This window comes from Lepisosteus oculatus, chromosome 29 (genome assembly GCF_040954835.1).
Source record: "Lepisosteus oculatus isolate fLepOcu1 chromosome 29, fLepOcu1.hap2, whole genome shotgun sequence".
NCBI lineage: Eukaryota > Metazoa > Chordata > Actinopteri > Semionotiformes > Lepisosteidae > Lepisosteus > Lepisosteus oculatus.
In genome coordinates this window covers 9,187,378-9,200,182 of record NC_090724.1, presented here as the reverse complement: position 1 = coordinate 9,200,182, position 12,805 = coordinate 9,187,378, and the positions used below count along the sequence as shown (strand labels likewise).

Here is a 12,805-nt window from a genome sequence, read left to right as displayed (position 1 = left end):
CTGGGCTGGCCGAACGGCTGCGTGTTTGTAGCCTTATGTTCCGAATTCCCGCTACATCTGCGGGACATTTATTCTCGTCTCCGTCGCTTTAATTAGCAGGTCTGTAGCACAGAAAGCAGGGGGGAGGGGGGTCACAAAGAGACATCACACTAAAATAAAACCTGTGAATGAAAAAAAAACTGAGAATCCAATTTACACAAAAGGACATGATTCACACCAACATGCTGCACTGTCAGACACACACACACCCTGACACACTCACAGACTGGGAAACTCACAGACCCTGCCACACACACACACAGAGGAAAACTCACAGACCCTGACACACACACACTGGGACTACACACAGACCCTGACACACACACACACACTGGGACTACACACAGACCCTGACACACACACACACAGACACAGGGACACTCACAGACCCTGACACACACACACACACTGGGACTACACACAGACCCTGACACACACACACACACTGGGACTACACACAGACCCTGACACACACACACACACACACTGGGACTACACACAGACCCTGACACACTCACACACACTGGGACACTCACAGACCCTGACACACACACACACACTGGGACACTCACAGACCCTGACACACACACACACACACACTGGGACTACACACAGACCCTGACACACTCACTGGGACACTCACAGACCCTGACACACACACACACACACTGGGACACTCACAGACCCTGACACACACACACACTGGGACTACACACAGACCCTGCACACTCACTGGGACACTCACAGACCCTGACACACACACACACTGGGACACTCACAGACCCTGACACACACACTGGGACTACACACAGACCCTGACACACACACACACTGGGACTACACACAGACCCTGACACACACACACTTGTGCACTAATACGCGCAGAAGGACGTTCTCCAAGGTACCATATGGCCTTGGCTCTCTGTCCAGATAGCGGCAGATAGATTCTGGGACCAGATGGCTCGTCTGGTGGTACTGTGCTGTCCTGTCCCGCCCGTGAAGAGCAACAATGCAGCGGGTTTTACACTTCCTTAAATCTCCAGCACCTAAGAAACAGGGCGCAGCTGGCAAACCGGCCCAATTAACACCAAGTAACGAGCAGAAGGCAGCAGGCAAGAACCAAGCTGGGCTGGAGACCTGCACACAGGGTTCCTCCAGGATCAGTGGACATCCCCTTGCTGATCTGGGAACACAAGCAGGCATCCTGGGCATCCTACTAATCACCAGCTGCATGGCTGAGGAGCAAGGACTGTGCAACAGTGCCTGGAAATGGGCTGCTGGCTGGGGACAAGGGTTCGAGTCAGGGAGGAGTCAAGACTGGCTCAGTACAGTCAGCTCTAGTGAAGGGAGGAGTGTGCTTTAGAGATGAGGCTGCAGGACTTCCCGGGCAAGTGCCTCTGTTCTACAACATCACCTTCACCTGCAGGGACAGTTAAAGAACTAAAGGCCAATGAACTAGACTTTACATCAGAGGCAATCAGCTAAACCAAGCACAGCCCTGGGAACGGAGGTACTGTGGAAGAATGACAGTGGAGCTGTGAGCGACACTAAAGACAGGCAAGTGAAGAGGGTTTGGTGAAAATGTCTGAAAAGGCTGCAGAAGTCATCTCACTCTCCAGCTGTTTATTTCTGGGGATGCCGACGCTACCGCTACACGTCCGCTGGGGTGACCGCAGGGGGAGCTGGGAGACCTCGCTCGCAGAGCGCTGACCTCAGCCTCTCTCTCTCCGCACTGAGCCAGCAGCCCCCCGGGGGATGAAGTCATACCGCCCCCCCCTCCATCAGACAGGAGAGGTCATGACCGCAATCTCCAGCGAGAGCGGGGATGAGCTCAGACCCGCGGGAGGCTGGCACAGGAAAGGCTGAGCTCCTCCATTTCCCTTCATCTGCACTCAGGTTTGTCCAGAATCCCAGCCGGATTGCAGTGAAAACCATTTTATTTTTCTCTACGTTTTGATAAAAACAGACAATCGGCACAGAGACTGGTACCCAACCACCGAAATTAATAATATAAGAATAATTGCTTACACTTATATAGAGCTTTTCTGGACACTCCACTCAAAGCGCTTTACAGGTAATGGGGATCCCCTCCACCACCACCAATGTGCAGCCCCACCTGGATGATGCGCTAGAACGCTCCCCACACACCAGCTCTCAGTGGGGAGGAGAGCAGAGTGATGAAGCCAGTTCAGAGATTGGGATTATTAGGAGGCCATGATGGGTAAAGGCCAGGGGGAAATTGTACTACAAAATGCTCCCCTTGTGTGCAGCACCCTCCTCAGCCCCTGTAGAAACACCAGGTACACACACTCCGACACAGAACAGGAAAGCTAAGAAGCAAACTCTTTGAAAGCAAAAAAGGCTTTATAGTTGAGCAGGGAGAAATGTCGCTCTGCGCAGAGATCGGTTTCAGACTTTCCAAAATTCTACCAAAGTCTCTACACTCCGTTCTCACAAAGCGATCATGACTTTCTTCAAGGGGGCAGTTTTCACGCAGGTCTGAAGTAAAAAGAGCACAACCAATGCCAAAATGTAGACTTTTATACATAAAGACACCTGGGGAAAACCGCCTGATTAACTTTACTCATCCTTTACAGTGGTGTCAGCCTGATGCATTCTGAAAGCCGGAGCTCTCAAGGTCCTAACTGTACATACATCAGAGCTGAATAAAAAATGACCCTTCGTCCAACACGCTGCTCTTTCATTCGCTGTCCTCACTGTCGGAATACGCCCCGAGGAGGCTGAGAGACGACCCGTTCTTTGCGGCGATTGGCTGGGCAGGGGCAGGGCCGGGGACGGGGGGCGGAGCATCCTTCAGAGTAGCCAATCCTGAAAGAGAACAATGAGAGCTGGCTTAGACTGCACTGACTCGGATCCCTATCGTTTCCTCTGTGCCCTGCTTGGCTGCCGAAAAAACAAGTGGGACAGAAGAGTCGACAGACACTTATACATTTCTAGTTTTGTTTGGCATTTGACTAGTTATGTACTTATAAGGTATGTATAATTGTTCAAAAGTCTTCACGCTCAATTTAAGTCTCTTCTTCAGCATAGCACAGGGAAGAGAAGAATAATATATAATTAGGTGGGGAGCTGCGTCAGCATGCGTAGGCTGCAAAGGAACAAGTAATAGGTTTATTCCATGCTGAAAAAAAGAAGAAAGAGAACACAACGTTTTGGCCTTGGAGCCTTAATTATAATAATATATAATAATGTCAAGGCACACTGTTACGCCAGGATCATCAAACAAGCCTGCACTGCCCCCTTGTGGTGCATTTACCCTACTGCAGCCCAGCCCATACTGGTCTCCGCTGAACAGACGCAGCAGCCCTGACCCAGGATGAGCAGAGAATCCAGAGATGGGAATGACACTGCGCTTGCAGAGCTGTCCAGTCTGGCACGAGGCCTGGGACTGTCACTGTGAACGTCTGACCAGGAGTCTGACTGTAGTTCCTGTACAACTAACGGTGTCATACCCACCTTGATGTGAAACAGTCAAAAAGGCCACAAGACATGCTTCTCTCTTAAAAGTTTTAAATAGGATTCCGTGAGCAACTGCAGCACTTTACTGGTGTTGTTTGGAAATGCTGGATGGCAGCTGTGCTGGGTGATGCTCCCTCTTACCTGGCTGGTCTGTCTGGGCCGTCTGTGTCACGGGGGGGGATGGTTTCTTCCGAACCACCAGAGCGCCCAGCGCGCCCCCCCTCAGCGAGCCCACGCTGCGCTCCCAGCTCTCCACACGGGGGCGCTTCGGTTCCGAGGCCGAGGACTGCGGGCAGATGGAGACAGACGGTTTCAGGTGTACAAACAGGACCAGGACGACCGAGACCAGAGAGACCAGACAGGCCGCCTGCGCTCTCTCACCTGGCTGGGAGTCTGGCTGTCCGAGGTCAGGATGTCTGTGGGTCTGTCCGTGCTGGAGCTGGGAGCCCTCCCCTCCCTCTCTCTGTCCGAGTCCGAATCCGAGTCCGAATCCCTCAGCCTCTTCACCAGGGCCTGCTCCAGCATCTCCCTGCCACGGCCAGCAGGGGCAGGAAGGGCAGGAGGAGGAGAAAGAAGAGACAGAAACAGAAAACAGCACTGTAAGGACTCAAGAATAATAATTCCTCACACCTATATAGCGCTGTTCTGGACACTCCACTTAGAGCCCTTTACAGGTAATGGGGATCCCCTCCACACCCACCAGTCCGCTCCCCACACACCAGCTCTCAATGGGGAGGAGAGCAGAGTGATGAAGCCAGTTCAGAGATGGGTATTATTAGGAGGCCATGATGGGTAAAGGCCAGGGGGAAATTTGGTCAGGACACTGGGGTAACACCCCTACTCTTTTCGGGAGACGCCCTGGGATTCTTAATGACCACAGAGAGTCAGGACCTTGGTTTTACATCTCATCTGAAGGACGGCATCTTTTTACAGTATAGTGTCCCCCTCACTATACTGGGGCGTTAGGACACACACAGAGTGCAGGGTGAGCGCCCCCTGCTGGTCCCACTAACACCTCTTCCAGCAGCAGCCTTAGTTTTTCCCAGGAGGTCTCCCACCCAGGTACTGACCAGGCTCACACCTGCTGGGCTACAGTGGGTGGCCAGCTGGGAGCTGCAGGATGACATGGCTGCTGACATCAGGGCAGACCTCCATCTCTCCCCACCCAGCCTCCTCTCTCCCCCTCTCTCCCCACCTGGTCTCCCTCTCGTCCTCCTCCTTTGCTCTCTCCTTCTCCCTCTCCTCCCACTCGCGGTGCAGGCTGAGCAGCCCCTCAAAGTCTACTCGGGCCTGGCGCTGGTTCAGCTCCTTCAGCTCCTGCAGGTTCTCCAGAACCTCCATCTCCAGCTTGGAGTCCCGGGTCCGGTTCTCCAGGACCTGAGGGGTTAATGAGTCTCGTTAGTCTCCACTATTGAAGCAGCTGCGCTCTGTAGGTTCACTCTGCGTGCAGAGTGGGTCTGTGGAGAAATACCTGTACACCCAGACACCAGCTCTGGTCAGTCTACTAAAACACAGTGGCATTACTTCACAGGTCCCCACTGAAAATATCTCCCCAGGGCACAAGTCTCCCCAGCTACGTCTGCTCTCCTCTCACCTTCATGGGGTTGTTGAGCTCTTCCTCCTCTCTCTCTCGCTGCAGCTTCTTCTCCTCTTCCTCGATCAGCTTCTCCGCCTGGAAGTTGCGTGTTGCTCCGTGCTCCATGGCATAGTCCGTGTTCTCCGGGTCCGTCTGTGGTGTGAGAGGACCACACATTAGTAACATCAATATTGTTCTAGCAGACAGTAGCATAAAAATGCCAAAATGGATTCCTCTGCTCCGCAATGGGAGTCTGGGGTCTGTGCTCTGTATGTTTTTATACAGACACACACAAGACTGAGGGAAACAGAAATGCAGGATAGGGAAACGAGAGAGAACTGGGAAAAGTCAGACAGAGTACAACAGACGACAACTTCTTCCCCTTGTAGATGGAATGAGTACGAGGTGAGAAGAGAGAGATGGTGGAGAAGGGGAAGCAACCGAGGCAGAGTGCAGGGCCCAGAGGCTGCTGGGAGACAGCGACCGAGGCAGAGCGCAGGGCCCAGGGGCTGCTGGGAGACAGCGACCGAGGCAGAGCGCAGGGCCCAGGGGCTGCTGGGAGACAGCGACCGAGGCAGAGCGCAGAAGCTGCTGGGATTCTTGCCTTGAAGGTGATCTCAGCCAGGCAGCGGGTGCACTTGATGTAGAAGCGGAAGATCGGCAGTCCCATGTACTGCTCGTTCTGCACCGTCTCCTTCCGTGCATTGAACTTCTTCCCCTTGTAGATGTACTCCCCACACGTCTTACACCTGGCAGCACAGGAGAGGAGACATTTACATGTGTTGTCTGTTGTATAATAATAATAATAATAATAATTATTATTATTAATTAATTAATAATTGCTCACACTTATATAGCGCTTTTCTGGACCACTACACTCAAAGCGCTTTACAGGTAATGGGGATCCCCTCCACCACCACCAATGTGCAGCCCCACCTGGATGATGCGACGGCAGCCATAGTGCGCCAGATCGCTCACCACACACCAGCTCTCAGTGTAGAGGGGAGCAGAGTGATGAAGCCAGTTCAGAGAGGGGGGTTATTAGGAGGCCATGATCAGTAAGGGCCATTGGGAAATTTGGCCAGGACGCCGGGGTTACACCCCTACTCTTTTCGAGAAACGCCCTGGGATTTTTAATGACCACAGAGAGTCAGGACCTTGGTTTTACGTCTCATCCGAAGGACGGCGCCTGTTTACAGTACAGTGTCCCTGTCACTATACTGGGGCATTAGGACCCACATGGACCGCAGGGTGGGCGGGTATGTCAACAGGGTATGTCAATGTCCTATGATGCGTTAGTTCTGTAGATGACTGTAGATGCTTTGGCACCACTGTAATTCATCAGTCATGCCAATAAAGCTGGTTGAATCTGAATCAAGAGCGACAGTCAGAAGGGGGAGGACAGAGAGACAGCGAGGGACAGGGGAGGGAAGGAGGGGAGAGAAGAGATTCAGCTGCAGTGTGACACTGTCGGTGAGACTTCAGGCTTTGTGCTACAGCCCGTCGGCGTGACAGTAGCAGCTCCCCCAGCTCAGGGGGGCCGGAGGGACTCCCACCTCATGTTGAAGGGCGCCATCAGTCGCACCACATACTGACGGTCTTTGGGGAGCTTGAGCTTGGGGATCTTGGACGGGTCGAAATCCGGGGGGTAGTATTTCTGGAGAGAAGAGACAAGGGACAGGGTTACCTTCGTCACAAGGCAGGAAGAATCGTGATGATACCGAAGAGATCCGCATGGCCACGATGGGTCATACATCGAAATAACCACAAAACAGCATGAGTTTGGCCAGTAGGTCTTCTGACAGCCCGCATCGCCACCCGCCACACGGCCTCCGGATTTAATATACGACATGACGGAGAGGCATACGTACGATGAGACCTTAAAAATATTTTATCATTTCCCCACCGCCCTTAAACCTAAAATATGACAGTAGTGTTAGCTGTACTAGTACAAAAACATTATTTCTATTTTTAAAGTAATGTAAAAGTAATTTCACAGCATTTCTCTCTTTAAAACAGTCTAACTCTGACCTGTCGTTTTCGAAAACAACTAACTACAAACACGGCTTTGAATACTCACATTTAAAACCTTTCTTTCCGACATGGTTCTTGCAAATGTATGTCCTTAACTGTAACTACAATACACAAACGCCACAAAGTCTTTAAAAACCACACCACATCCCCCAGTGACCCACAAACATTTACTTCCGGGGCACTCATGCACTAACTTCCAGGTTACGCTAACTCCCGCCCCATTTTCGCGAGGTAATTGGTCATCGACGACGCGAGTTAAACTTTAAAGTGTTCTGATTGGTATGTGGCTGTTTCCATGGTGAACAAAAGCAAAGAGGGATATGATTGGTTAACCAGAAGAGGAGGGCTTTGAGCCCCCCAACTGCGGTCTGTAATTCGCCCACAGGAAAGTGGGCGTGGACCTCTGTGACCGAGCCGGAAACTTTCGAATGAGACGATGAAGACATAGGCCTTTAAGATGAAGACTTTGTTGTAAATGTCTGTAATATGTCTGTAGATTTTATTTTAGTTTTATTTTTTGTTTTGCTTCATGTTAATTTTATTTTTATTTGTTTTGGCGACACTGGTTGTACTCATCGGTCATGCTAATAAAGCATCTTGAATTGAATTGAAGACATACATGAATTAAAATAATCAAGAACCAGTTAAGTAAAGGCTCTTCTAAAGAAGAAGGTTATGAGTCTGGATTCAAAGGAGTTCAGAGGAGGTGACTCTCCGATATCCTTGTGGAGAATCACAGATCTTGGGGGCATAACTGGAGAAGGGCCCGTCACCCCTAGAGTGTAGATGGGCCTGGGGGACAGTTAGGAGACCAGAATTAGAAGAGCGGAGGTTGCGAGGTGGGGAGTAGGGCGATAAAAGGTCTGACAGGTACTGAGGTGCCAAGCCATGCAGAGCCTTGTAGGTGAGCATGAGGATTTTAAAGTCCACATTGAATTTGACAGGAAGCCAGTGCAAGGACTCCAGGATGGGAGTAATGTGATCACTTACACTAGACCTGGTCAGGATCCAGGCTGCTGAAGTTTGGACATACTGTTTGTTCAATGTAGATCTAGATACCCATAGAGCATTACAGTAGTCAATTTGAGAGAACAGCTTTTCAGCCATAACCCTATATATTTATATCCCATATAATAATAATTCCTTACACTTATAAAGCACTTTTCTGGACACTCCACTCAGAGTTTTTACAGGTAATGGGGATCCCCTCCAGGCCCACCTGGATGATGCGCCAGTCCGGTCCCCCACACACCAGCTCTCAGCTCTAAATGTGCCTGATTGCACCACCATGTAGAATAAACACATCAACAATCACGTGGTATTTTTCCTTTATTAGTTTTGCATGTATAAACAGTTTATGATGATTCAAGTCGCCTACATGTACAGATTAGCGCATACGAAGGCAAGCAAGAAGCAGACAGCATTGCAGACAGGAGGCACATGTCCCAGACTGGGCCAGTGTGTGAGAGCAGGTGTGTGTGTGTGTGCGTCTGGACGTGTCCCAGACTGGGCCAGTGTGTGAGAGCAGGTGTGTGTGTGTGTGTGCACGTCTGGACGTGTCCCAGGCTGGGTCAGTGTGTGCTTGAGTAGGTGTGTGTGTCGAGATGTGTCTGGGTCAGTGTGTGCGTGTCGAGATGTGTCTGTGTCAGTGTGTGTGAGCAGGTGTGTGTGTCGAGATGTGTCTGGGTCAGTGTGTGTGAGCAGGTGTGTGTGTCAAGATGTGTCTGGGTCAGTGTGTGCGTGTCGAGATGTGTCTGTGTCAGTGTGTGTGAGCAGGTGTGTGTGTCGAGATGTGTCTGTGTCTGTGTGTGAGCAGGTGTGTGTGTCGAGATGTGTCTGGGTCAGTGTGTGTGAGCAGGTGTGTGTCGAGATGTGTCTGGGTCAGTGTGTGTGAGCAGGTGTGTGTGTCAAGATGTGTCTGGGTCAGTGTGTGTGTCGAGATGTGTCTGGGTCAGTGTGTGCGTGTCGAGATGTGTCTGTGTCAGTGTGTGTGAGCAGGTGTGTGTGTCGAGATGTGTCTGGGTCAGTGTGTGTGAGCAGGTGTGTGTCGAGATGTGTCTGGGTCAGTGTGTGCGTGTCGAGATGTGTCTGTGTCAGTGTGTGTGAGCAGGTGTGTGTCAGGATGTGTCTGGGTCAGTGTGTGTGAGCAGGTGTGTGTCGAGATGTGTCTGGGTCAGTGTGTGTGAGCAGGTGTGTGTGTCGAGATGTGTCTGGGTCAGTGTGTGTGTCGAGATGTGTCTGGGTCAGTGTGTGTGAGCAGGTGTGTGTGTCGAGATGTGTCTGGGTCAGTGTGTGCGTGTCGAGATGTGTCTGGGTCAGTGTGTGTGAGCAGGTGTGTGTCGAGATGTGTCTGGGTCAGTGTGTGCGTGTCGAGATGTGTCTGGGTCAGTGTGTGTGAGCAGGTGTGTGTCGAGATGTGTCTGGGTCAGTGTGTGTGAGCAGGTGTGTGTGACAGGACGTGTCCCAGGCTGGAGGGCACGCAGTGTGTCCAGAGCAATGCCAGGCTGCGCCACACCCTGCGGCACTCTGCTCTGTCCTTATGGAGCAGGAAAGTAGCAGCAAGCTCAGTCACTATCAGCATCTCACATAGGGCAGTATGGGGGTGCTAATGAGGTGGCATCGGGGCGCTGTTGGGCAGCGTCTCAGGTTGTGAAGGCAGTGATGGCCGGGCTCCAGTCACTGGGCTCTCCGTGGTCCAGGATGTCCTGAGCCAACACCCTGATGGAGTACTGGCTGTGCGGACGCAGGCCCCTCAGGACCACCTTGGTCGACTCGAACGGACCCAGCTGAAGCACCAAGAAAGACAGGGAAAGGACAGAGGACAGGGAGGAGGGAGAAAGTGAATTCTCTGATTGAACTTGTACAGTGTGAGCAGGGTGTGTGAATAGTCGGCCCCTGTGCATCATGCAGTTCGCTGGTGTGGAGTGTCTTTGCGTGTTGCGTGTGCCCTGCAGCTTGCTCACTGTGTGCAGGTGTCGAGTGTCTTTGTGTGTGGCATGTGCCCTGCGGTGTGCAGACGTTGAGTGTCTTTGCGTGTGGCGTGCTCACTGTGTGCAGGTGTCGAGTGTCTTTGCGTGTGGCATGTGCCCTGCAGTGTGCAGACGTGGAGTGTCTTTGCGTGTGGCGTGTGCCCTGCGGTGTGTCTTTGCGTGTGGCGTGCTCACTGTGCGTGGCGCTCGCACCCCCCCATCACTGTACTGCACTTGGTACTTCAGCTGGAAGAGGGTGGGGTCGGTCCAGCTGGGCGGCGGAGCCCACTCCACGGTCAGCCTCCTGCTGGAGCGCAGAGTCACCTTGATGTCCACAGGAGGATCAGGCTTGACTGGGAGACAGGAGAACGGGAGGAAACATTTTCCACAAAACAGCCACTGCAGTCGCAAGAGAAGCACCCCCCCCCCGGATCCCGGGAATCCCTATCCAAAGGACTGGGATCGTTCTGGGGTCGGTCAGAATTTACTGAGCAATGGAGTAAAACAGAAGCCCCAGCCCCTCCGCCATGCCCCCCCCCCCGCCGCCTCTGACTGTGCAACTCAGGCGATAGACAGCTCTGCGAGAGCAGGAGAGCGCAGGAGAGGCACAGTCCAGGGCAGCTCTGCTCGGCCAGCCTCACCACCCTCCTTCAGCTGCAACAGACCCCAGACATCAGGTCTCAGCGGTGTGGAGAGACAGCAGTGTGGTGAGACAGCAGTGTGGTGAGACAGCAGTGTGGAGAGACAGTGGTGTGGTGAGACAGCAGTGTAGAGACAGCAGTGTGGTGAGCCAGCAGTGTGGTGAGACAGCAGTGTGGTGAGACAGCAGTGTGGTGAGACAGCAGTGTGGTGAGCCAGCAGCGTGGAGAGACAGCAGCGTGGTGAGACAGCAGCGTGGAGAGACAGCAGCGTGGAGAGACAGCAGCGTGGTGAGACAGCGGTGTGGTGAGACAGCGGTGTGGTGAGACAGCGGCGTGGTGAGACAGCAGTGTGGTGAGACCGTCACGCTGTAGTACAGGCGCAGCCACACCCTCCTGTCACGAGCCCCACGGCGTCCCTCGCTGGCTCACTGACCCTAGCCCCACCCCCTGCTGAGAATGGAAAGCAAGGTGGGGTAGATCCCACCCTCTGCCCTGACCGATTTTCTCCAGTATGAAAGGCAGCAGCCGGGTGGTGCTCCCGAGCGCGTTGGTGGCGGTGACGTTGACGAAATACGGCTCGACAGAGAACATCTCCAGGTTCTCCATCACACACGATCTCGGACGCTCTGGGTTGACCTCACAGGGGATCTGAACTCCCAACAGACCCTTCCTGCAGACAGAGTGAGACAGTACGCGTGTCTCGAAACTGGGACAGGTGAGGGTAAGACGTTCTTAAAAGATTTCAGCCGTGCGTAGACCATAGTGCTGAAATGAAAACAGTGCACAATCTCTGTAGTAGAAGAGGACAATTTTGTTTCCGTACCTGTAGGTGGCAGTGTAGGATGTGGGCAGATCGGGCTCAGGCTGTACTTTCCAGGTGCACAGCACCCTCTGTGGGTAGCTGGGGGACCAGCATTGCACGTCAAGCTGGGGAAGAGAGTCTAGGTGGAGACAGAGGCGTCAGAGACAGTCCAGTCTACAGGAACAGAAAGACAGACAGGCCAGCCCTCACAGAGGAGCAGGAGGACACAGAAATGAGCAGAGACACACAGAGCAGACAGACACACGGTGTGGCCGCTGTGAGGGAGTGACACAGCAGGTGTAGTTGCTGGTGTTAGTGAAGGGGAAGACATCGCCTGAGCCGAGATCCTTCCCATTAATCTTCTATTGCACCTCTCCTCCTGCAGGGCTTGAAGCCAGCAAGCTCACTACTGCACGTAGCACTGAGGCAGAGAGAAAGGGGACAGAGCATGAAAGACAGGTAGAGGATTAATAGAACTGGAGAAAACAGCAGCATGCACACAAAGACACACACACTGCAAGAGGAGGCTCAGCCTTACCATGCGCAGACTGCGAGGCTGCCCCGAGGAAGAGTGCTGCGCCGAGAAGAACTGCATGTGCGCAGACGCAGGAGCTGCTCTGACTGCGCATCCTGCCGACTCGCTGTAGAGACGGTCAGTTCTGGGCCTGTCAGTCAAAAGTCTCCTTTAGCAACTGTGTTCTTGATCAACGGTGTCCAAAACAAGGGCTTCAGGCGTATTATAATCATTACAATGTAAACACCCGGGTGTTTTTCAGGACAATAACAGAGTGATGCAGAAATAAAAGCACAAACTTATGTATTAATCCGTTTTAAGTTCAGTATTTTTTATTTAATAATTTAATAGGACACAGCAGGAGCCCCTGAGATCTCTCTGCTAGCAGGTACATGCAGATGTCGGAAAGCTAGCCTACCTGAGTGTGTAGCGTCCTCTAGACTGACCGACTGCCCGCTGCTGTCGGTGGAGCTTCAGCGCAGGGAGCAGACAGAGGGACACGGTACTGAAACAAGGCTGTTTACTGCACTAGAGTAAGGAAGCTCCGCAGACCGGAGAAGGGAGCGGAGCAAGCAGAGGGATGTGGCTTCTGAAAGTGCTGAAAAATATCATATGTAACCCCCCCCTCACACACACACACCCACCCACCCCCCTGTCCAGGAAGCTAAAACCAGCAGCACAGCAGCTGACCAGCACACGAGTGAGAATAGGGTTCTGGGCCGTTCATTGTGATCCACACTGAAGAAACTC

At 52.7% G+C, this 12,805-nt stretch overlaps 2 protein-coding genes across 2 annotated transcripts; both read right to left on the bottom strand.

Moving 5' to 3' along the window:
* Nucleotides 1-2,384: 2,384 nt before the first annotated feature.
* On the bottom strand, nucleotides 2,385-7,318 carry yju2 (YJU2 splicing factor homolog). Its single transcript, XM_069186088.1, has 8 exons — nucleotides 7,176-7,318; nucleotides 6,652-6,752; nucleotides 5,700-5,844; nucleotides 5,114-5,248; nucleotides 4,715-4,896; nucleotides 3,901-4,048; nucleotides 3,661-3,805; nucleotides 2,385-2,868 (listed from the first exon to the last, which is right to left on the bottom strand). The coding sequence occupies exons 1-8, from the start codon at nucleotides 7,197-7,199 to the stop codon at nucleotides 2,741-2,743; spliced, it is 1,008 nt and encodes a 335-aa protein (XP_069042189.1). The 5' UTR covers nucleotides 7,200-7,318; the 3' UTR covers nucleotides 2,385-2,740.
* Nucleotides 7,319-8,440: 1,122 nt separating this feature from the next.
* Nucleotides 8,441-12,742, bottom strand: ebi3 (Epstein-Barr virus induced 3). Its single transcript, XM_069185907.1, has 6 exons — nucleotides 12,474-12,742; nucleotides 12,080-12,206; nucleotides 11,563-11,680; nucleotides 11,237-11,409; nucleotides 10,294-10,451; nucleotides 8,441-9,915 (listed from the first exon to the last, which is right to left on the bottom strand). Exons 2-6 carry the CDS (start codon nucleotides 12,168-12,170, stop codon nucleotides 9,772-9,774), a joined length of 684 nt encoding a protein of 227 aa, XP_069042008.1. The 5' UTR covers nucleotides 12,171-12,206; nucleotides 12,474-12,742; the 3' UTR covers nucleotides 8,441-9,771.
* Nucleotides 12,743-12,805: the final 63 nt, after the last annotated feature.